Here is a 24,732-nt window from a genome sequence, read left to right as displayed (position 1 = left end):
ATTTTTCTATTTGAAAGTTGTTGATTTCAGAACAATATTTACACCTTTCTTTACTTAATCCTGTTTGTGTTACATTTTCAACTTTAGCTCAAATATCTACCTGCAAAGAGACAGCCTCATATCTCACTATTCTCCCCACACTGGATCACACTTATACATAATGTTTTTCATATTGCCTGGTGGTGTTCTGGAAATATGACAGCTTCCAAAGCAGTTTGTGCTGTGTTTGAAATGAAGCAAGCAAAATCTATTTTCTACAGTATGTGTAGCTTTCAAAATTCCAAAATTGTTGCATGAAGTTGACTGTGTGCAATGTGAAACAGCACCCTACCTCTCATTAAAGCCATAAACATAGATAGATAGATATATAGATAGATAGGTATGAATTAACACACTTTAAAGTAACTATAAGATAAATATTTTTTGCACTTCAAAACTATAAAAAGCTAAGTTAAAAAAAAGAACACACACAACAAATCTACAGATACCTGATGCATGAGTGGTGACCTCTGTACGGTTAAGGGTATCTTCAGGAGTCATACTCTTTAAATTAAAAGCAATCCTTGATAAGGAGAATCCAAAAATATGCTAGCTCCCATCACACAGAAACAGAAGCATCCACAAATTCATGTCTAGCTCTCAAAAATCTCCAGCTGCAACATCAGTGGAAGGATTGTTCCTAACACAGCCATTCCGAATAAATTATTTTCTTCATTCTGTCATAAACTATTAAGAACAGAAAGCCGGATTTAGGAAGGCCAGGATTTGTGAGCAGCAGGGTGGGCGCATGTTTTGATGACATTCCTTATTCTAAATCCGCGAGGTATATTTTTCTGTCTCAGTTTGTTTCCCTCTCTGTTGCACACTCTCTCTTTTTCTGTTAGCAAAAGCACTTAGGGTTTGATGACAAAGCAGAAAAAACATGTATTTTTCATGAGGCTTCCTTGCTGTTTTCTCTTTCTGCAAATGACTTCTTTTTTACAGCCTTTCCCCTGCTTTCCAAGCAGATTTTCTTTCTTGGATCCACATATAATCTTAAACCAGCCTTTCAGAATCATGGGGTTGCATGTGCATTTTGCAAGTGGCATTATATAATCGAAACAAAGCAAATCTGAAGCTAATAGTAAAGCTCTGCTAATAGTGTATTAAGTGTGAAAGCAAGAACTGTACTGCATTCTGGAGATCATTAGCTTTGTGTTATGTGCTTACGTAAAAAGGGAGCGACAATCAGCTGACTTACACAGGAGCATTCTCTGTGTTTTTTTTTTCATCAGAAAGAGAACAATTGAATTTATTTTTCTACAGAGCTCTTTACTGAATACAGGTTCAGATTGCTTCCACAAGTTTAGAGCTTTAAAGCTATAAACTACACATCATTTACTTACATAAAAAAACACATAAAGTCATAATATAATATGTGATGTTGATTTTCTTTACTAAAAAGATAAAAGAATTATTAGTGTTCAAGCTGTTATTGCCTTTCCAGTTCTTGGGCCTTAGGTTTATTTTGTACATAGGGTACCAAATAGGATGATCTCTATAGGTGCTTTTAATTTCCTGAATTATATAGCATGTAGGTGTCCTGTAGCAGTTGATAAATTGCCAGTTGTGGCCACTTTTATGGACTTTACTCATTCTTGTGGTTATGTTATTTCTGGGAACTCTGGTGGTCCCTTATAGTCCCAAATGTGCTTCCACAATAAAATTAGATTATATGTAACTGTTTTGTTCCAAATACAAAGTCAAACTGATATTTCATTGTTGTTTCAAGGTTATTATGTGCTTCTCTTTGAGAAAAGCTGGGATATATGGATTACAAGATTAGTGCATGGAGGTCCATGTTGTTCAGATTTTTTCTGAGTATATTTAAAGCTAACTAAGTATATGAATATTTAATTTGAAATTGAAAACCTTCCTTGCACCTGATGCTAAAGTTGCAGCAATGATTTGGATTAAGCTTGCTTGAGATTATTGTTTTACAATAAAAATTATATGCATTTTAAAAAATATTCAGCTCTGAATAAAATACAAAACTGAATAGGTATCATAGGAAACAAGCAGCATACCAAAAAACATTAACTTTACAATTTTAAAACAGAAAAACTATGCAGTGTCATGTTTGATTTTCAAAACTCTTGAAAGCTCAAACTTGTTTAAACCAAATCAGGACCCAGGTGGACAAACCTAATCTGAATGTAAAGCAGAATTCAGCCATGGACCGGGTGCCAGTCCATCACAGAGTCCATTCATACACTCAGCCACCCTGGTTCAGTTTACAGTCTAAAGCTGACAATGGTAGCACCATTTGCCCAATCAGCACTCAGGAAAGCTTAATATCTTTGATGGTGTATCACTTTGAGATAATACAGTTGTAACAAGAAGAGACACGAGGCATGGCAAGGTTTGGGGCTGCCACCCGTTTAATGTGGTTTCCTGGCTGCAAAAGCAAATGATTCATGTGAGTCAAGTTTACACGACAGAGTCCAAAACAGATCTGCCTCCCAGAGAAAAGGCAGGAGGCTTTATAGAACGTTGGGCAGAAGTGACGCCGTCCTCGGGGCCAGGACTGGAAGTGATGTGTCCCGATTCAAGGTGGTGGCTCCTGGTGGGATTTCCCGGGAAAGACCTGTAGGGAACTTAGAAAGAGCGTCAGCGTAAAGGGCAGATGTATAATCAGTCCTCTCTAAGCCCTTCAGCTGCCTCCTATGCACACGTGTGTGACACAGTACTTTAAATTGTTTTACTTCCCATTGTGGAATTGATAAGCAGCTTGTCTAGGCCCTCCAAAAGTTTTCATTTTACTAAAATTTTATACTCCCACAATATTATTTTAAATGTATATTAACATACTTCTTTGTATTTCTTACCTTGCATTGCAGCAGCCTAGTGACAAATCCATTTAAATAATTCTAAAATAACATTCTGAGACCTGCTAAATCCAGTTCAGACTTTCAATGCTAGTAACAGTGGGGCAGCAGCTCCTACTGGATAGGGAAACAGTCTATTGCAGAACCATCTCACACACACTTTAAAATTTACACTTTCACTAACCTACCATGCATGTCTGATTAAGTAATACATGAAATAAAAATGGCATATGCTAAACAGCACATTGTACTTGCAGCTCAAATCAACAGAAAATGCAAAGCAAAGGAGAATATTGATGCGCTGAAAGAGCAGCCCATAAACGTTTTAGCATTCACTTACAATATTGACACATACATTAAAAACAATAAGAGACTACCATTTCAACAACAAAATATGTATCAGGAACAGCAAAATACAGACATTTTTGCTTGCAGTTCTAATTTTGATTGTTTTTACATGCTCAAAATAAACTTCTAACTTCTACAGAAAGTTTTAAAAGCATTAAGGTCCCAGCAGTAAATGGCACCTGTCCTTATAGAGTTGTAGGATGCTTCTTAGAAGTTTTGAACTGCACAGGAAGTCTTATATCTTTTTTATCTTTAACTAGGGGGCTTTGTCCCCTGCTCGCACAAATTAGACAATCTACAAGTCTCCGACTTAAAGTTTAAATCCGAACAATATATTCGATCTCTTTTCACTGTTCCGTTATTTCACTGAGTAATAATTTCTGTTTGCTTGCGCTAATGTGATCTTTACTATAATTTTTTGACTTTCCAATTTTTGTACTTCCATTATCTTTAACCTGCTCTGCATGTGTATTGCGCCAACATTTTTGAATTCTTTACGATGTTCAACTTTGTCATCTACTCTTTGTCTTTTATTTCTGGCCCTAGGCGTGGTTAAATCTTTTGACACAAAGTCTCGTCTCGCGGGACATGAAAGTGTCTCTCAGAGAAAGCCACGTCTCATCTCTCTTCCTAAGATTTTTTTATTATAATTGAGAGACATGAAATAAGGACTAAACTTGCTATCTTTTCTGAAGTCCAGACACAACCACAGACTAAAGGCAAGTTTGTGAAAAAGAATGACACAGCATCTCGCCAATGATGATTGTAATGTAAAGGTTCAGAATTTTCATTCTTCCATATGTACTGTATATGTATTCATATGCATACTTTTTAATTTTGTTTGTACATTGTTTTTTAATTGGTACATTTCATTTTTCATAATATATTTGAATTACTGTATGGTGAGCGCAAACAGGAGTACACTAAATGACAAATAATGAAACTGAATTCTACCTGGAAATAGCCAATTCCATTTGCACATTTCCTAGTAACAAAGAGAATATACAGTATAGAAAAAGATGTGAGTCTCCTCAATTTAAATGTGGTAACTTGACAGTTAGTAGAACTGTTTCATTCTCTTTTGATCCGCCTGTTTCTTATTGGTAAAAAATTAATTTTGATATGAAATTGGAATACATAAAATTACACAATTGTTTGGAATACATTTAACCATATTTGAAGTTTCATTCTTTTTCCAACAGTTCTGCTATTCTTTTGTTGGGTACAAATTAACCTTTCCAATAAATTACCAAAGCAGCAAAATCATTAAAATGAATTAAATTAAATTCAATCATTTAAATCATTTAAAGTGTATACAGTATATAAAAACACTTCTTTCATATAAATAGTACACTTTTAAAGGTTACTTAAACACAGTACTATAATAATTAAATTAACACTGATTTTGCTTGCAAGTGAATGATATCGTACAAATAGTTTCACTAATTAAAGTTCAGACTGGGGCCAAAACACATGATTCATAAACCTTTGGTCATAGCAGAAGGGACTTAAAGCTAATAACTGTTCCAAGCTTGGTCTTCCTATAATTTGCAGGAAAGAAAAGAAAAGGAGTGAAGTAGCGGTGCTTCATTTCAGAAATCAATATTTGGAACACCCAATGAGCACAGACCTTGCTCATGTTTTATTATTCATTGAGGATGGATTCAACCAACCTACATGTGACCTACACCTATTCGCAGTACTGTCTGCCTGATCACACACACTGCCACTCAATTTGCTGAACAGTTGCAACATTTTTTAACTGTTGTCTATGGTTACGGTCATTAAGACCTTGGGACATGTTTGAGAGATGTCTTGTCATGATGGAATTCAGCAGCCCATTTGTTGACTGTGACAAATGAAGGGGAATAGTCCTTGTACATCTTGACTAGACAAGAATGAATCTACAAAGGTACATTTTTTTCTAGTATTACAAATTCAACAATAGCACAATACTTGTATTATAAGTTTTCAACAACTTGCATTTGAAACAAAACATGTACACTATAAACCACAAATGCTAGAAATACATAATTTACATATTTTGGTGCCATACAGTTTCTTTTTGCCACTAATGGCAATATTAAATACCCTTTTCAGGTTTGAAACTATTTATTGTTCATTATTACTATTTATTATTTATATTTTGCAAATGTTGTAGGCCACCTTAGTAAATTATTTTAAAGCTTATTATTTGCTCAGTGTTTATTTACTTGTGAAAACATATATAAGATTTGACAAATAAACACTGATGCATTAAAGGGCATTTCTTCTGTTTTCCAAACAATGTACTAGTATCTTGTAAGTTGGACAGAACAACATAGGGTTTGTTCCTAGACCTCTCCTTGAGGCACTACAGCCATTTCATGCATTGGGTAAATTCCTCCAGCAACACACCTGATTCAAAGTACTGAGACACTGATTAGCATAGCCAGGCGTGCTAGAGGTGCAACTTAACAAATATATGAACATATTAGATAGTACCCATAAATACTCCTTTAGCCCAAGGAGGTTTGGAAATGACTAAGCTTACACATTTTGACAAACATAAAATAGTTTTGTGTTAACAAAGATATAGTCTTCAAGCAGTTGAATCAGATGTGGTAGTTCGCCAAAGAAATCTGAAGACCTAGGCATGTTATAAACAGAAAAGGCAGTGGATTACCCAAAAAAATGGACTCATTTGATGACTTAAAGGTCTTTTCCTTAAGGGATGTAAGGAAATGTAATGAAGTGCTTTCTCAAAATCTTGGTGAGTCATCTAACACCAAAGTACACACCACAGTTTAACCATGTGATTACACCAAATTTTAAATGTCTGGTTCTAAAAGATGCCGATATGTCAGAATAAGAGTTGATGAGTAGTATATTTATATCGATTGTCACACACATGTGGGTCAGAGGCAACCAACAGGCTCAAAAGATGGTAATTACATGCCGAACAAGGGGGTGGAAGTGTGTACTAACCCTTTCTCTCTTTACTTTATAGACCACCTAAGGGAAATCCTGCCTGAGCCTGTCAGCATTACTTCTGGTTCTGGCCCAATGACATCACTTCTGGTCTTCTTATATCTAGAGAGGGTAACCTTTTATCACCAATTCTTTATGCAAATGCTTCTCCTGATCCACCTATAAAAACACCATCATGTTCCCATTAGTTCAGACTTGTTACTCAGTCTGTGAAGAGCTTGTGATTGCTGATTTTTTGTTTTGGATTTGTTTCAAGTATACAGAGTTGCTATCCCAAACCTTTTTCTGTCTCTTTGTTATCTTTTTACATTGACTGGAGCCTTCTGTGATAGCTTTGTTGTGGGCTCTAGTATGGTTTTGAGGATATGGTCAATGGAATGATGATTACTGAGAAAAAAAACCCAATATTTTTAGCAGGATAATGGCCCAAACATACTGCACACACAATTAAAGCTTACTTTGAACAAACATTTTCTCATATAATGATACCAGTGTTAGCCATCTCAGGTCTGACTTTAATATAGTTGAGGCTGTAAAGAAAATGAGACAAAAGTAGCCAAAGTAAAAAAAAAAAAGACTTCGGCGAATCTTGCAAGATGCTTGGATAACTTCTGGAAAACAGATTTCCTCCCTACATCCTTTGCTGGAGGGACATATATGGATTCCCTTACAGTCTTGAACACTAAGAAAATTTAAAAAGTAAATGAATTGATGTCTAATTGATGTCTCAAAAAATAAAGAATTACCCTGAAAGTTGACTGTTCAAAATAAAATTGCCATTTATGTGCTTTAAGGCTTCACTTTTTCCATGACTAAGTCAAGGGAGTCAGAAGTTACCTAAGCAGCATCAGGGAAGAGGCAGGAAACAACAAAATGCCGAGGTACCAATAGCAAATCTCTATTTATCAGCCAGAAAGACTAAACACGGCAATTTAAAGAATATTTCAACCACCATTGTTTTCCACTGCTGTGATCTTCACTCTGTGAGGCATGTCATTCAATTGAGGTTCTTGTGGACTTTTGAAGCTGATAGACCAGAATGGAAAATTTTAGAAGTGAGATCACTGTTCTTGTTTTGGGTGATCCTCTTGGCTGAGAATGAAATGGAAGATGAACAAGCAAATGTTTCACTCCCAAATCCTTCCTGTGGTGTACCCTTAAAATTCTTCCCCATGAAAGAAAGACCTAGCCGTTGTACCTAACACACTCATAAATTGTATCTGGTATTCCAAGTGGTCCAAGAGCCATTTACTGTCTGAAACCTAGTTTCAAGCTACTGTTTATTTTCCTTTTTTTCATTTATTCTAGTTACTACTGACTTCTAAAATCTGTTGCATTATGTATTTTATCTATCTACCTCAAGAATCACTACTACTTTTCAGCAGAAGCTGAAGCAGTATTTCATGCTTACTTTGATTTTTCAAAGCATTTACAGTCTTACCAATAGGTGGGGATGTGAGTTCAATAAATATTTTTTCAGCATCCCACTACTATGTCTATTGTTCAATTTTAAAATAAATAGTTATAAATATGAATTACACATTATTCTTTTATATGAAATATGTACATGTCGTTTTCTTACTATATTTTCATCTTTATTTCACTTATCAATACTATTGGTAAATACTCTTACTAGAAAAATGCATGTTACTTCACCTCTGAATTCACTATCCATTAACAATAATATTTACCAGAGTAAAGTTCCATAGTCATTTTCAGGAAAAAGTACTATTCCAGTATAATTTAGAAAAATAAAAATTAAACTGATGGCAAACTATACTAATGAACAAGTCAATATACTATATAAATATTGGTGTCAGTGAGGCAGCAGTTTTCAAGTAAAATTCTAACAGAGAGTGTGCCCCTTACTGGACACAGTTGTTTACTAAAATAATAAGTGAGATGGTGTGTCTGGAAGGCAGGACAATTATTCAGCATTGTTTTTAAATGTAGTTGACATGGATCAGCCTTTCCTTCATCATTCATCTGAGGTGTTGAGGTATTTTATATATTTATTCTAATAGTATACCAGGGCTGGTTCTTTAATTCCAGCTACGTGTATTGCTATTAATAAAGAATCTGAGGCAATAACAAGAATACACATTCCAATGAATTAAAATCAATTGCAAAATAATAAAATATTTTCTGGTGTAGATTTCATGTCACGTCACCTTAGAACATCACATAATTTATTCAAATAAGCAATGTCCATATTTTCACCATTTATTTCATATGTAACCTTTTAAACATTAAAGCTCACCATGCTTACGTAGCTAAAACAAAACCATCCAAACATCTATCCATGTTCTGAATACAGTAAAATCTCAGTAAACATCACCAAAAAACAACAGGTGCAAGATAAGAACCAGTCCTGAACAGGACAGTCCATTGCAGACTTACTCACATTAGCCATTCACCAAACCCACATGCCTTCTTACTATGATTGAAAACCAGAATCGGTAATAAAAAAGAAATTGCACAGCATTTATGTGCCACACAAACTAGGCCTTGATTTGAGCCACAGGAACAGTTTCCTGCCCAAGGATGCATGAGGATCAGCAAATATTTGTAGAGTTTATAGAACAAGATAAAATGTGTACTGTGTTACAATAAATTATGATTTGTCATGTCCTTCATGCATGACCTACATATAGTGTATTAAAATACAGTATATTTTTTATTATGTTTGATGACTAAGATTGTTACCAGTTTCAAGATGTAGATTAATATTGATCTCATATGCTCAGTATATTTTATTTGATATTGCAAAAATACTTTTTTGTTTAAAAATACTTATTTTGTGTTAGCACCTTTCAGAGTTTTAATTATTTACATTTTTTCCACAAAAACAGTTTCAGCAATCAAAAGATTTTAAAAAGTACTATGATTATATACAGAACCACAGTCTATTGCTCAGTCACAGTTAGAATACTTGTCTACAGTATGTCCCCTATGGCTTCATTACCATCTCCAACTCTATTCTAACCAACTAACTTCTAACACACTTGTTATGAAAGGCCGTTTTTTCTGTCATTCTGTCCACCTATTCATTTTTTACACTCGTGTAAATTAATTTTTACATGGTGTGGATGTCCAGCAACATTGAATGCAAGGCAAAATCAAAGCTAGACAGTACAGTATTAAGTAATTATTAAGTAAAAATGTAAAAAGGAAAACATCTAAAGCACATTTGCCTCAGATTTTTTTTTGAATAACACTGAGCAGTGGAGATTTTTATTCCTGAACACTTTTGGATGTATTCTATGGATTTTGGCCTGCTGATCACAAAAATCATCTTTTTATTTTTCTATCATGTACCATTTTATTGCAATTACATTCCCCTAAAATTACAAGAATGCATAAACAGTACAAACACTACAACTAGAACATCTGTTGTGATCTAAAGGTAATGACACTGCTACCAGAAATGCTGCTGGGATATACCAAGTAATGTTGTTTAATTTGCAAATGGGACACTCATGCTAAAATTCCTCAGTACATTAAAAGGAGCTCACCACATATGATTCCAGGGCATTAAAATGTGGCACATAAAACGCTTGTTTACCCAATAAAGATTTGTTTCCCTCCTCTTCATATAAAATTTGGACTAATGGAAAAATTTCATGAAATAATAAACAAGGAAGATGAAGAATTTAAATATGTGAGAAAGGGAGGAGAGAGGAGTTTAAGTATCTAGAGATCTTGTTTACAAGTAAAGGAAGAAGGGAGCAGGAGATTGTCAGGAAGATTGGAGAAGCATCCACAGTAATGTAGATGATGGACTGGTCAGTCAAGTTGAACAGGAAGCTGAGCTGGAAGGTAAAGCTCTCGATTTACCGGTCGAAGCACACTTCTAACCTCACCTATGATCACGAGCTATGGATAGTTACCAAAAGAACTAGATCATGGATACATGCATCAGAAATGAGTTTCCTTCACAGGGTCTCTGGGATCAGCCTAGAGATGGCGTGAGGAGTGCTGACATTTGGAATAGCTTCAAAGTAGAGCTTCATAAGGAGTGAACTGAGGTGGTTCAGGCATCCAATTAGGTGAGGTGCTTCAAGCATGTCCAACTGGGAGCAGACTTTGGGGAAGATGCAGGACACAATGGAGAGATTATATTTCTCAGCTGGCTGGGGAAGATTTGGAGGAAGTTGCAGGGGAAAAGGGTTATCTGGGCATCATTGCTTTGACTGCTGCTCTAGTGAAAAAGACTGCAGCAGATAAGTGGCAAAAAATGGATAGATGAAAGGCATTTTTGTTGCTCCACAAATCATACAAGCAGTTTGATGATCTGTTGGTGGGGCTGGAGTAAATTACACAGAAGGCAATCAAATATGTTTTTAAGAATTTTCTTGGCAACTACATAGTACCAAACTATATTCAGCTGGTTGACAACATGTTTCAAGCATACAAAACCATGAAGTGCAGCATGTCACTAACGATTAATTTTCTGAATTCAAACTTTCACTTTTTTCCTGCAAATCTTTGTGCAATTAATGATGAACATAATGAAATGTTTCACCAGGACATAACAATGGAAAAGCAGTATCAGGGCAAGTGGAATCCATCAACGCTGGCGACCTATTCTTGAACACTGAGCTCAGTTGAACTAATGGAATGTGTCAGTATCATTAGGTGATTAAGCACATTAAATTGAAGAACAGTTAATTTCATATTCTTCAGATCCATTTGTGACACATTAATCTGGCTTAAAGTTGTCTGTCATAATTACCTTTTTTCTTTTTTTTTACGGAGGCAAAAGTTTTGAAAGAATTTGTCATCCCATCTTATAACTGCACTATTGCTTATTATGCACTCCATCTTTGAAGGTACCTTTAGTTAAAAAAAAAATACAACGGTTGTTACTGCTGTAGACAATCCCAAAAGCTCTGTGTGCAAGGCAGGAGGAACAAGGTCTGAACACACTGCTAGTCCTTCATACGGAACAATCATGTACACATCCATACTCACACTAACATGATTTTATCTTTTTTGTTTTCTAACATTTTCAGGCCACTTAGTTACTAGCAATTTGGTCAAATTATTTTAATATCTGAAAAAAATGTGTAGCTTTGAGGAAGAAGAGGAAGTAATGCTATGCCATAATGCTCATATCTCTGTTTAATTCCAAGTGGATGTGTTTTTTCTGTTATTCTTTTCCCCAGGTTCATGACAGTTTCTTTGAGGGGCTCATTTATTTTCCCACAACTGAAAGACAGACTCAGGTGTACTAGTGATGCTAAATTGACATTGTGTAATAGTGTGTAAAAAGAAATTTGTTTTACTGCAATACTCTAGTTTTCAAACACTGAATTCCAACAGATCAGACCTTAAGTTATGTTTTGCTTGCTGATAATACTAAATTATTTTCATGAAACAAAGGATGCTTTTTAGAAGTAGCTGGTTCCAACAGAAAAATTTCACATTTTACATTAAATTCCTTCTTAACACAATTCTGATAAGACCTCTATATAAAGAATAACACACTAAAATCGTGTTATAAAAATATATGTAATGAAAATAACAAGATTTAAGCCTGCATTTTTTTGTTTTGCCTTTCTTTCAGTAGATTTCCTGCAGTGTTTAATTCTGATGCCTCACCATAACTCCCAGGACTTTGACTTAATTCTACCCAGTTCGATGTGTGTGTATTTATTCCTTTGAGTTTTCCAGTTTTCTAACACTCCTGAAGTGGAACCGTGCAATGAAAAAAACCTACTCAATTTATTACATAGGATTTTTCTCCTATGGACACTATAGAATATGGGCACTCGACTCCAGTCCTAGTGGTCTGCAGTAGCTACAGGTTTTTGCTTTAATTAAATTTTTAATTAGAACCCATTCATTTACTACTAAAAGAACATGTTTTTTAGGCTTAGTATAACTTGTTTATTACAATTCATAACTATTAATTGCTTATTTTAGCTTTAAACAGCCACACATATGTTTTAATTGTGCCTGTTTTCTTAACCAGCAATCAGTTAATAATAAGGTGCAAATGAAAAAACCAGCTCCGCAGTTAACATGCTTAATTTCAAACCTGTGTATATGTTACCGGCAATGTATGAAAAGTCGGCATTCTATAGAATACCTAGGCATTGTATATAATGCCCGGCGTTTTTAGGCAATGTATGAAATATGAGAATTATTACACACTTTCCCTAGGCATTGTACTGTATATAATACCTAGGCATTCTATAGAATGACAAATGCTATTTAGGCAAAGTATGAAAAAAGGTCCTGATAAGGCTATTATATAAATGACGTGCATTCCTCAAAAATACAAATGTTATTCTGAAAAAATAATGAGAGTGCCATTCAAAAAAAATGTATTAAAAATACGTAAAGAAAAATTAAAGTTGTACAAAACAAAATTTATGCCCTTCTTATTAAGGGAAACAATATTTTCATATAAAAATAAGAAATTAAAATTAAAAAAACCTACTTGTTGCAACATGGTAGGCTTGAATGACATTTTGAATTACATTTCATTACATTTTTCACGCAGACATTTCATATTTTGGCACTTTGTTTTACACATACATTTGACGAATCCTTGGCCGCTTCCACTGGACTGAGCAATTGCAACTGACCGGAGAGGAATTTCATGGTCAGGAATATCGTCAATTCTAAGCAAGTTCTTAGGGCATAAAGTGAATTGTGATCTTGCATATACTTGTTTTAAAATTCCTTCAGAAGTTCCAAGTCGGTAGAAACCATCCTCTGTCACACTCATTACAACTGCCAATATAGTGCGCGAATCACCTTCATGGAGCACAGTAAAAAACTAATTTTTTGTTGAACAAATTTAAGTAAAATTGCGTATTTTGACTCTCCCGAACAACACGCAAAGTGCAACTGACAAATTCTAAGCCTGAGGCGCGCGTTAAAAGTCACGTGCCTTGCCACTTGATATTCGAAATGAATCGGAGATGTATTTCATACTTAGCCGGTTTCTCATTTGGCATTCTATAGAATACCTAGGAAATGTGTGAAATATGAATCGTTTCATACATTGCCGGCTAGTTTTAGGCGTTATATACAATGCCTAGGCATTCTGAGAAGTAAAGGACTAAGAGGTATAAATTTCCTCCAGACCACAAAACTTATGGACAATGTTTTCAGAAAATAAAAAATGTACAATGTGATAAAGATTTTTCTTTAAATTACACACCAAGTTTCATTATCTGCTATAGGCCTGGCTTCTAATTGCGAAACTGGTTGGATTGAACACCTACAGCCACTGCGGACCTCCAGGACTGGAGCTGACTACCCCTGCTATAGGCTTATCCTACATCAGGGGTTCTCAACGTCGGTCCTGTGGCCCCCCTGTGGTTGCAGGTTTTTCGTTCCTGCCAGCTTTTATTTTTTATTGGACTCCCAGGCAAATTAAGTGAACTTTTTGTTATTTGCCAGATTCTGTGCTGTGGGAAAAATGTAAAAAACTAAGTTTGGTAATATATATATATATATATATATATATATATATATATATATATATATATATATATATATATCTACCAAGCAATCATATGGGAATAATGTATTTTTTTTTCTTTTTAACAGTATTTTCATCTTGATTTTCATTATATTTCTGCCGGGTGTGCTAATTAATTCATTATTTTCTAATTAGTGGGCCTAACGCTAAAGTAGTTGCAGCCTTTGATTATTCAGTGTTGTTTGCCTGGCTGTCTGCTCTGCTGGTTGTAATTATTAGGATACAATGAAGGGAGAAATATAATAAAATCAACAAAAGGGTTAAGCATTTAAATCTCTAGCAAAAATGGAAATATTCCTAAATGTCTTATAAATGTAAAAAATCATGCTGTGGTGCTTTCGTAATGTACTGTAGTATAAGAGAAGAGAAAATAAATACCAACTAATTAATTGAGATCAGTGTTATCAGGTGTTGTCACTGATTATGAATCCAGGACCAACTTTGAGAACCCCGGTCCTACATCAGTGGTTCTCAAACTCGATCCTGGGGACCCACTGTGTCTGCAAGTACCAACCAACTTCCATTTTTCATTGGACTCTTGGCCTAATTAATTGACTGAGTCTATCCCATTTTCTTTGTTTTAGAATCAATGTAGCAATTACAAACTAAGTTTGGTAGATTTTTTATTAAAATGTAATAAGCAGTTATATTGGGAATATGTAGTTTTTTTAATCTAATTTTCATTCTGCTTTTCCAGATGTTCTGGTTATTTAATTGATTATTGACTAATGAGCGACTTTGACACTGAAGTCATTGCTACTTTCATAATCCTGGGTGTCTGCTGTGCTGGTTGTTAATTGTCACTATTAGGGTTAAATGAAGGGTGCAAATTACACAAGGAAAGGGGAAAATAATAGGAAAACAACAAAAGAGAGTTAAGCCTTTATAGCTTTAGAAAAAAAACAAATTTCTAAATGTCTTATAAATATAAAAACCATACTGTTGTGTCTTTCTGACTGCACAATAAGAGAAGAGTAAAAAAGACCAGCTAAGTATATGAAATCAGTTGTTATCAATTATTATCACCAATTGTGAATTTGGTTGGAACAACAACCTGAAGCCACAGTGGGTCCCCAGGATTGAGTTTGGGAACTATTGTCCTACATGTTTATTAACAAACAAATAAGTAATTATCAAAGCAATAATGTTCAGAGTTCAAGATCAACATAAGAAAAATCAACAAGCAATAAATAAAGTAATAAATATTAACTAAGATAATTAGAGGCTCATACGCGAAATAAGGGGAAAACTGATATAAAAAAACTTAATCAGAGTTAACCAGAGTACAAAATAAAAAGATAAGGAACTTAAAAAGGAGAGACTGTAAAGGAGGGACACCGCAGGGTGGTTGTTCTAACTGCCATCAAATGTGATGACTCAAGTGTACTGCCTCACCTGCTAAAACTTAATCTTTAATGAAAACAGTTATTAAATTAAGTGAAATGTAAGGAGGTGAAAAACCAAAAATGGAGAATAGGGAAGAGCCAGGGGCAGAGCTTCATCTAAACCATGTCACAGAAAGATAGATTTCACATACCCTTAGGCCAGGTGTGTGAAACTTAGACCCTGGAGGGCCACAGTGGCTACAGGTTTCCATTCCACAACCAATCACTTTTGTTAATAGAATATTCTGTGTTTCCTAGGTTTTAAATGATTTCAATTATAGTTGTTTATTTTTTTCATTAACCAGCAGTCAAACAATAATGAGATGCAAAGAGATGACCAGGCCAAATTAGATCTAATTTGCACCTGTGTCTTTCATGCAGTGTCTTTCTCAACAAAATATGTGAAAAGAAAACAAATCACCATGTAAGAAATATCTTCTACTGTCAGTATTTGGATGGTGATGTCACAAAATAAGAAAAGTAGTTTTGAAAATGACTGGTATGGCAGAATGAAAATACTAGCAAACAATACAACTAAATTTCAGCTAAACAGGACTCCAGGACTGTGAAACGTTTATGTTAGCTGATCATCTGTTGGCTCACTTTATGTACCATTATTGTTTTGTCTGTTAGTTATAAAAAAAAAAATAAGTCAATTAAAACTAAGGCAAAATATGTTAAATTAGAAGCAGTAACTTGTTTAAAATGTTTTTTATTTTAACCAGAAAATATATCTATTAAGTGGTCATTATCTAATGTACTGTCATTTATTAAATAAACATTAACACAAGTGCATTAAATACTGTAAATCACCACAATTCTTTTCAAATTTGGTTCAAAGTTAGTATCTGAATATTTCACAGCAGAGAGTTCTGAGTTCACTCAAATATAAATTTTCACCTTGGCTCCAGTTAATAACTGGGTTGTGCTTTTTTAGGATCTTGAAATAATTTGGATAGTTCACCCAGTACTTTTTTATTCAGTGATTGTACTGAAATATACTTATTTGAATTAGGTAGTGATAATTTTCTAGTGCCAAACTAGAAGGGTGGGCATAAAATAAATCTAAACAAGCAGTCTTAATATACCAACCTTTTCTGTCCCCTCAATATGATAATATTGGCCACAATGAGTAAAAAGACTCCCTGCTTTTTAAATAATGCTCTACTTTACAGTAGTACAGTATATTTGCTCCCAGTGTGGAGTATACTACTTTGTCTTTTTCTGCACGTAACAAATTGTCACTCTGTATTCAGCATATTACAAGCAGGACAAGACTAAAATTGAAGAAATAAAATAGTAATCAAGGTTTCAGGCTGCAGATCAATGAACTGGTACATAAGAGATTGTTTCATGAACAGTAATTGTTAAGAACAGCTTCAAGCCAGCTTCAAAACTAAACAAGATCTGTAGCATGCACACTACCTTAAAAATAACTGATTAGAAATTAAAGTTGCATGTGAAAAAACAATACTGTAGAGCACATGACACACTGGAAGATTTAAACATATTCTGTTTATTAATAGATCTAAAAAAACTGAAAATTAGCCAAGATTAGATTTGATTAGGTAAACCTTTTTAATCCCATTTAAATTTAAATTCCCATTTGAATTTATATTCAATAGATCAATAAATAGATACATAAGTAAATAAACAGTTGCATATTGTGCAGAAATTGCAAAATGAACTTAAAGTTTATAAGCATTCAGTTTGGGACATCAAGAGTAACCATTGAATTGCCAGGTTGCAGCAGGCAGAAAAGATCCCCAGAAAATATTCTGCCTCATTATCTAAAGGCTGCTGCGTTCTTCATGTAGTGTTGGATGTCTGCACACAGGTCCCTGATCCAGGGGTCAACTACCCCAGTAGTTCCCAAGTTCAGTCCTGGAGGATGATTGTGGCTGCAGGTTTTCATCCCAAAAAACTTTATTTTTAATTAGATTCCTATCTTCATTTAACAATCTGTTATTTAACTATCTGTGTTTACAAAAAAGAACAAATCTGGATTTCTACATTTTTATTAGTATGGATTTTTGCATGTTACATTGATATACTTTAATGTTTTCATCTTTATTTTTAAGGTTTTCATCATTATTATCATGATTGTCATTCCAATTTTCCAGGTGCCCTGCCTAATGCACAGAATAGTGGGTCTGATAATTAGCTACAGCCTTCCATTGTTCTGTTTTGTCTGTCTTGTGTTCTACTTCATTCATTGTTGATGGTCATTATTTGAGTACAATTAAGGGAGCAAACAGCTGAATTATTTGGAAAATGACAAGAAAAATTAAGATGTTTCTAAATGTTTAATGAAAAGTAAATCTTACACAGCTGTGCTTTATTGAATGCAGAATGACAGAAGAAAACATATAAGACTAGCTAATTAAACAATGAGATCAATTCAAGGAATAGGAGTCGACAATTGTGATTGTGAAATAGGAGTTGGAACGACTCATCTTAGGAACCACTGATCTAGCCAGTCTAAGCCCTCTCAAATATCACGTCAAGCCCCAACACTGTTGGGCATAGTGTTACTTATAGGTTTTGTGAGACTTTATCACACCACACCCTCTCAGTATTGGTGCCCTCATTTACCATTTTTGTCTAGACCTGAGGCTGTTCGAACACCCCTACATTTAGTGACTTGATATCAATAATTGGGGAAATACATGAGGTGGTGTGAAAAGCTCTTCATTTAAGTTGTTGCAAGACTTGATATGTCTGTGGTGGCCAACTCTAATCCTGAAGAGACGAAGTGGCTGCAGGATTTTTTTTTAAACACAGTTGCTTAATTAGAAGACAATCCTCACCAATAACAGATCTTATTTAATTTCATGGCTTGTTAATGTTTTAACTCTATAATGTCAATTCATTCTTAAATCATATATTTTTTCCATTTCTAAGGACACATGTATGATCCAAGTGATTTGAAGCCTAAAACATATGAGTAATTTTCAGTTCTTCACTTTATCTTCAGCATCCTTCTGAGTACTTATTAAACTAAATAGTGAATGATGAATACACACAGGTGGAAATGGACACAAGATAGATGTAGAACTGCTTGTTCCTTTGTTATTTGCATCTAATTGCTAATAAAGAGCAGTTAAAACAATGCATACAGCTGTTTAAGCCTAAAATAAGCAAATATGGATTCAAACTCTTAACAAGTGAGACAACTAAAATGAAGCAGAAAAATGTCAGCTGACCAATAAATGCTTCATGAGCAATGAATAATTTCTCATGAAGCAGTTGGATTGGAACAAATACCTGAACCCACTGCGGCCCTCCAAGACCAATGTTGCTCAGCCCTGATTTAAAGGGTCTGAGTCTTAAATAGCAAATAATTTAAAGTAAGTTTATTAGTAGCAAAATCTAGTCACTAATTAAGAAAACAGAATTCAAACCTGTAGATAAGGTGCCTCTCCAGGATTGGAGTTGGCCACCCCTGCTATATGTTCTCATGGTTCACTCTACTTCCACCTGCTGAGCACTAGAAGAATTTTGTTGTGCCTTGCTTTATTCTCTTTTCAGTCAAAAGGTGGAAATGCACACTCCAGATTACACCCAATAATGGAAGCCAAAAGCTAAGGAAGACTGGTTTAGTTCATGCAGGTGCACTTGAAAATCAACTACTGAGGTCTAAGCTCCTCTGCCAGACATTAAAGGAAGATAATCTGAGAAAAAGGTGGTTTGTTATATATCATTAAATGAAGACTAAAATCTCTTTCAAGCACTGCCAATAAAATTGAATTTAATTAACTATAACATTAATAAATGTTGATGGCATGGCTAGTATTTAAAAGCTCCAGACAATTTCCTACTAGCTGTCACAGTGCTGTATCAGATTTTTAAGGGCCCCTATTGCAGCTACACTGCCTCTAGGCTGAATCAATATTCTTGCTTATTAAATTAAAAAGGCTGTAATCTGCCCTTCATGCTACACCAGTGTTGGCATCTTAGTACTAGTATATTTATGTGCAGACAAACGTCTGTAGATATCCATGTAAATTAATGAGCAACATTCATCTGAACAGCAAAGTATAAAAGCTTTCTGTATACAAAAGCCAATAGCTAGGATGCCCAAAAAATGTTGGTAATGATCAGGCACTAAGGCAACAAGGGGAAACTGTGTGTTTTAAAAAACTTCAATCTGCAGCAGGCAATTTAGCATTGCAAGCATTTCAAGAGTTAAGCAACTGGACATACTGTACAATAATTTGCAAACTTGCACTTTACAAGCTTAGAGGAATGTAAAAACAAAAAAAAAATGTTGGCAAGTGGAAGCCACTTATGCAACATTCCTTAAATTGGTAAAAGCTCTTAAATCAGGTGGAAAGGAATTCTCTTTTGGTGCCAGCAAGATTTTTCTTTAATATATTTTTGTTAGTATACTTGGAAACTAATTAAACAAGATACAGTACATATTCACACTTTTTCAAAGTTATACTATTTTTATCAGAAAAATATCCCTAATACACAATATCTCAGATGTTTGCTCATATAGACAGATGAGTACAAGTATTAAGGTGATATGCTGAAAGCTAAATTAAACTTATAAACTTATTTAAACTATATTGGCTATAGAGATACAGAATACCCAAATGATACTGTTGAATTGCTTTTTAATGCAAAATATATCTGTATATAAATACCTCCAATTCTCATTCTTGGTCTTCTCCATGTTGAACTAACATATGTTTTTTTTTTAATTTGGGTAAAATTTAAGTATACAGTCACACATACATTTTGTGCACTTTCACATCTAAACATTAAATGATTACTACTCCACAGAGTACTTATAGGGTGTAATCATAGTGTGCTCTTTTATATTCTTTTGGTTTAATGTTTTTAATTACTGTACTATATCCAGTATGAATGAAATATACACCTTGGATGGAGTGTGGCCTATGTATCCCAGCAGATCACAGGAAGTGCACTAACAGTATATTTGTTGATGTAAATATGTAAAGTCAGATCATTCACATAACACAATGTGACCAGCTGAGGAAAATTATGTATTTTCATATAGATTGGAAGAAACTTTACCAAAACTTCTCAGAAACTATAAAAAGCAAATGCTAATTAAAGTATCTGGCATACACCAGTGAATGTGTTTTGTGTCAGCAGTAATGAAGGGCATATAAATATAAACATTGATTTCTGCCTTGGTAGGTCTGCACTGAATCAGTGAAAAATGATCTGTTCCTTGAGTATGAGAAATAATCAGATGACAATAAATAACACACACAACTTTGTAAGAATCCCTTGTGCTTCTGTTTACATCATTCTACTTAATGACTTAAAGATTCATCTTGTTTATAAGCACATTTTTCCTTCGAGTTTTGCTATTATTATGAAAAACATTATTATTATTATTATTATTATTATTATTATGACCATGCAATATAGATTCTAGCAATTTATCTTGGGGTTACCATTATAGATATAGCAATAGTAACATAAAACAGACAACACAATATATGATGCATCTACACCATTATAAACTACAGCAGAAAATAATAATTTACTGCAGATTACATGGTGTACTGATCTTCAATGTATAACATTATTTTTATTTTATGTGACTTGTTTTCCAGGAAACAGTGCTAATTTCATGGAGTTGTTCCATAAGGTTTCAGGCAATAATAGTAACACTAAACAAGTGGTATGGAAACAAGGATAAGAAAAATATATATATATGTATGTGTGTATATGTAGATATGTATATACTGTATATATGTATATATATGTGGATGTATGTGTATATATATATATACTAGCAGAATACCAGCATCAGAGAGAAGTAGTGTGTTAAAGAAGTTATGAAAAGAAAAGCAAACATTTTAAAAATAACGTAAGATGATTGTTAATGTAATTGTTTTGTCATTGATATGAGTGTTGTTGTCATATCTATCTATTTATATTATATATATATATAGCAAAATACCTGCGATTGGCAGCGGAGAAGTAAAAAGAAAAGGAAACATTTTAATAATAACGTAACATGATTGACAATGTAATTGTTTTGTCATTGTCATGAGTGTTGCTGGCATATATATATATATATATATATATATATATATATACACACACAGACACATATATAAACATATATATACATATAAACATATATATAAATATATATATATATATATACACATCTATACACATATATATACAGTTATATATATATACATATACACACATACATATATATATACATACACATATATATACAAATCTACATATATATATCTACATATATATATATATATGGGTGGGACTCGATTAAAAAAATTAATCCAATTAATTAGAGGCTGTGTAAGAATTAATCTTGATTAATCGTATGTAATCGCACACGTAAAGTTGCCCCAAATCGCAAATGTTTTTTTTTTTATTTAAAACGGTTTTAGTGGGCGACAGAATCAAATAATAGACATGGACATGAATATTGTAAACTGAAGCTGTTTTAATTTCTGAAAAAAAGCTTTTAAACTGCATTTGAATTCAAAACAGAAACAAAAATATCATCCCTGGTTAAAATTGGGCAGACTTAAAAATAAAGTGGTAGTTTAAGTACTTTAAGTACATTTTCAGAATAGTATTGTCTTTAAATAATAATAACCAAAATTTCAACATAAAGTGCAGTTTTCTTCTTAAAAAAATAAGTCAGAAACATAAAAGGTAATTTGACCATCTTACTCTTTAAACTCTGAGTAACATTAGCCAAAATTATTTTGTACATTAGGCTAAAACAGTTTGATCATTGAACATTTTGTAATTAGATGTTTTTAGAATCACTAACGGTCACGGAAGTCCAATGATCCCCAGTAAGAGCCACAAAGTCCGCTTTCTGTAATGCATCTAATTTTGCTTGCTTTTCAGTGTGCACAAAACCATGCTTTTATCAAGGCTTCGCTGGTAGTCGAAATGATCAGTCGTAGGAGCGCTTTATTCCGACTCTAACATTTTTGTAACTGTGATGTGTGCATCAGTTTAATGGATGTACCAGGAAATCATGCATTGACAAAAGTTCCCGTTTGCTTGGAATTGAAAGTGTGATTAAATGGTTTTTTTTAACGCGTTATGGAGTACATGCATCGAAGCTTCTCAGCTGTGCTTGTGCTAAGAAAGGGAAAATTTTAAAAATAACGTAACATGATTCTGCGTTAACCTAATATTTTTCATACGTCCCAAACCAAGGAGATCGAAGGTAAAATGAATCAGGTAGCGCTACATAGTCAGTACACCCCTCTCGGAATCGAACCTCGAATGTCGGCATTAGAGGCTTAAGACTCTACAATTAGCCACAGCGTGTGGCTTGTCTATGCTAAAGTATGAATTGTAGATCGGGGTATATATATACATTTATATATATATACCCGTGTACCGCAGTGGAGAAGTAGAAGTTATGAAAAAGAAAAGGGAACATTTTAAAAATAACGTAACATGATTGTCAATATACAGTAATTGTTTTGTGAGTGTTATTGAATGTTGCTGTCATCAAGGATTTGATTATCATTATTTCTTTCAATCAGGCTCGTATTTGTAGGATGTGTTGTGTTCAAGTTACATTCCGTGTTTGTCAATCGTTGTAAAGATAAGAGGTTTCATTCATCGATTAGTTCCTTACTGCATCAATAAACAGCTCGTCTTCCTTTTTATCTGTGATGTGACAAACTGCATGCACGGGTTTTTTTACACTGTCTTCCTTTAGCAGGACATTCACTTTTTCCACCGTGTGCTTTGTTTCGCAGTAGCTGCACTTATGAATATGATTGTATATATAAGACGCTTCATATTTTTTTGCTGCCTTCTCAATTGTGTAATTCGGTTTTTGTTCAGCACTCTTTGGAACTGTTGCTTTTTGTCTGCGCATTGCGTCAGTTCACATGAGCCGCTTGGTGTTCTTGCATCGAAGGTTCCCAGCTGTACTGGTGCCATCTCGTGTAATGTCAGCTAAGACCCGGCACTTAAAAGTTTCTCTCGCAGTTTCAATGAGTTTGTGCCAAACACCACCCTGACCATCTCATCTTCCTCTGCATAAGCACAGTCCTTCACCCGTGAACATTTACCAGCAGTGTTTGTATTGGATTGCCGCTGATGGACGGCCTTATATGGGCAGGCACTAAATTACAAGCGCTAGTGGCAGCCTGTCTATGAACTTAATTTAATATAAACTTACGGTTCACGCCGTGCTTTGTTTCCGCATATGCATCATTTGCTTCATAATGTTTTTCTGCCTTCTCAATTGTGAAATGGCGTTTTGTGCTTGGAGTTCTTCCTTGTTCTCTACGTACTTACGTAGGAGGCGTGATGATGTCACACGAAACTCCGCCCCCCACGGCCATCTCCAACTCAAGACTCCATTACATTATATGGGGAAAAATAGCTTCCAGTTATGACCCTTATGCGTAGAATTTCGAAATGAAACCTGCCCAACTTTTGTAAGTAAGCTGTAAGGAATAAGCCTGCCAAATTTCATCCTTCTACCTACACGGCAAGTTGGAGAATTAGTGATGAGTCAGTGAGTGAGTGAGTGAGTGAGTCAGTGAGTGAGTGAGTGAGGGCTTTGCCTTTTATTAGTATAGAGATATATATATATATATATATATGTATATATGTGTGTGTGTATATATATGTGTGTATATGTGTATATGTATATATGTATGGATATGTATATATATATATATTTATATGTGTGTGTGTATATATATATATATACAGTATATGACAGCAACACTCATCACTCACAACAGTGACAAAACAATTACATTGACAATCAGGTTACGTTATTTTCAAAATAGAACAGAAAAGGTGTGACTATATTGGACATTCAAAACTTGAAAAGATTATGGCAAAAATAAATAAATAACAGGTTAATGATAATCTTCTATCAAAAATGCAAATGATTATCTGGTGACCTGCAGCACCTTAGACAGCATACACTGTAATTAATATATGTCAACATAAAATGCACTGTAAAGTTCAATAACCTATTCACAACATAGTAAATCAATTTTTCCCCTTTTCAGAAAACATACATCCATCATGTATTGTGTGTTCCTTTTTTAAATGTAGGGTCTTGGTAAGCTATTTTAATAGCTTTGAGGCTAAGGCAATATCCATGTGGATGGGACAACTGTGCATTATAGGACACTTCCACACTGGGCATATTTAACATTGCTGGATAACTATCATGTGTGTCTTGGTGAAGGTGGGAGAAAAACTGGAATAATCAGAAAATATCTATGGGGAAAATATGTAACATAGACACTCTGATTGAATAGGATTTAAACTGATTTTCCATAACTGTGAATCATAAACACTAACTATGCTGCAATTGCTCTCATCCTAATCAATGAATATTAAAAGAGCTATCTTTTTTGTTATAATTGAGCCTATATATTTGGAAGGGTAAATATGCTGTGGTGATTAGGCAGGTGAAGAGCGCAAATATGTGAATGGGCATTACTAGAATCAAATTTTCCCTTATATCTAGTACATGTCCCAGACGGACGTCAGATATGGAAATATACAGGAAAATTAAGGAATGGAGGATGAATAACCTCAATACCACTATTTGAATGTAGTAGATAGCTCGGTACTTTGGAGAATCTCTGTACCTTAAACTTTGCAATTGTCTCAGGAATTCTAACAT

General features: G+C 34.2%; 2 protein-coding genes across 4 annotated transcripts in view; one reads left to right on the top strand and one right to left on the bottom strand.

Annotated features, from left to right (window-relative positions):
• The window catches only part of zgc:162331 (uncharacterized protein LOC793007 homolog), a 48,200-nt gene extending 29,664 nt beyond the window's left edge, over positions 1–18,536 (bottom strand). For 2 of the 3 annotated variants that reach the window (XM_039769455.1, XM_039769457.1), the window contains exon 1: positions 18,476–18,536. In XM_039769455.1, coding sequence (XP_039625389.1) covers positions 18,476–18,533 — 58 coding nt within the window. In that variant the 5' untranslated portion in view covers positions 18,534–18,536. Of the gene's footprint in view, positions 1–488; positions 1,177–18,475 lie in introns of those variants that run through there. The other variant, XM_039769458.1, reaches the window with a different exon arrangement.
• The window catches only part of slc13a4 (solute carrier family 13 member 4), a 167,838-nt gene that overhangs the window by 29,987 nt on the left and 113,119 nt on the right, over positions 1–24,732 (top strand). The gene's annotated exons all lie outside the window — the stretch shown is intronic.

Source organism: Polypterus senegalus, chromosome 11 (assembly GCF_016835505.1).
Source record: "Polypterus senegalus isolate Bchr_013 chromosome 11, ASM1683550v1, whole genome shotgun sequence".
Lineage (NCBI taxonomy): Eukaryota > Metazoa > Chordata > Cladistia > Polypteriformes > Polypteridae > Polypterus > Polypterus senegalus.
The sequence above is the reverse complement of the archived record's forward strand: the minus strand, read 5'-3'. Positions and strand labels throughout refer to the sequence as shown.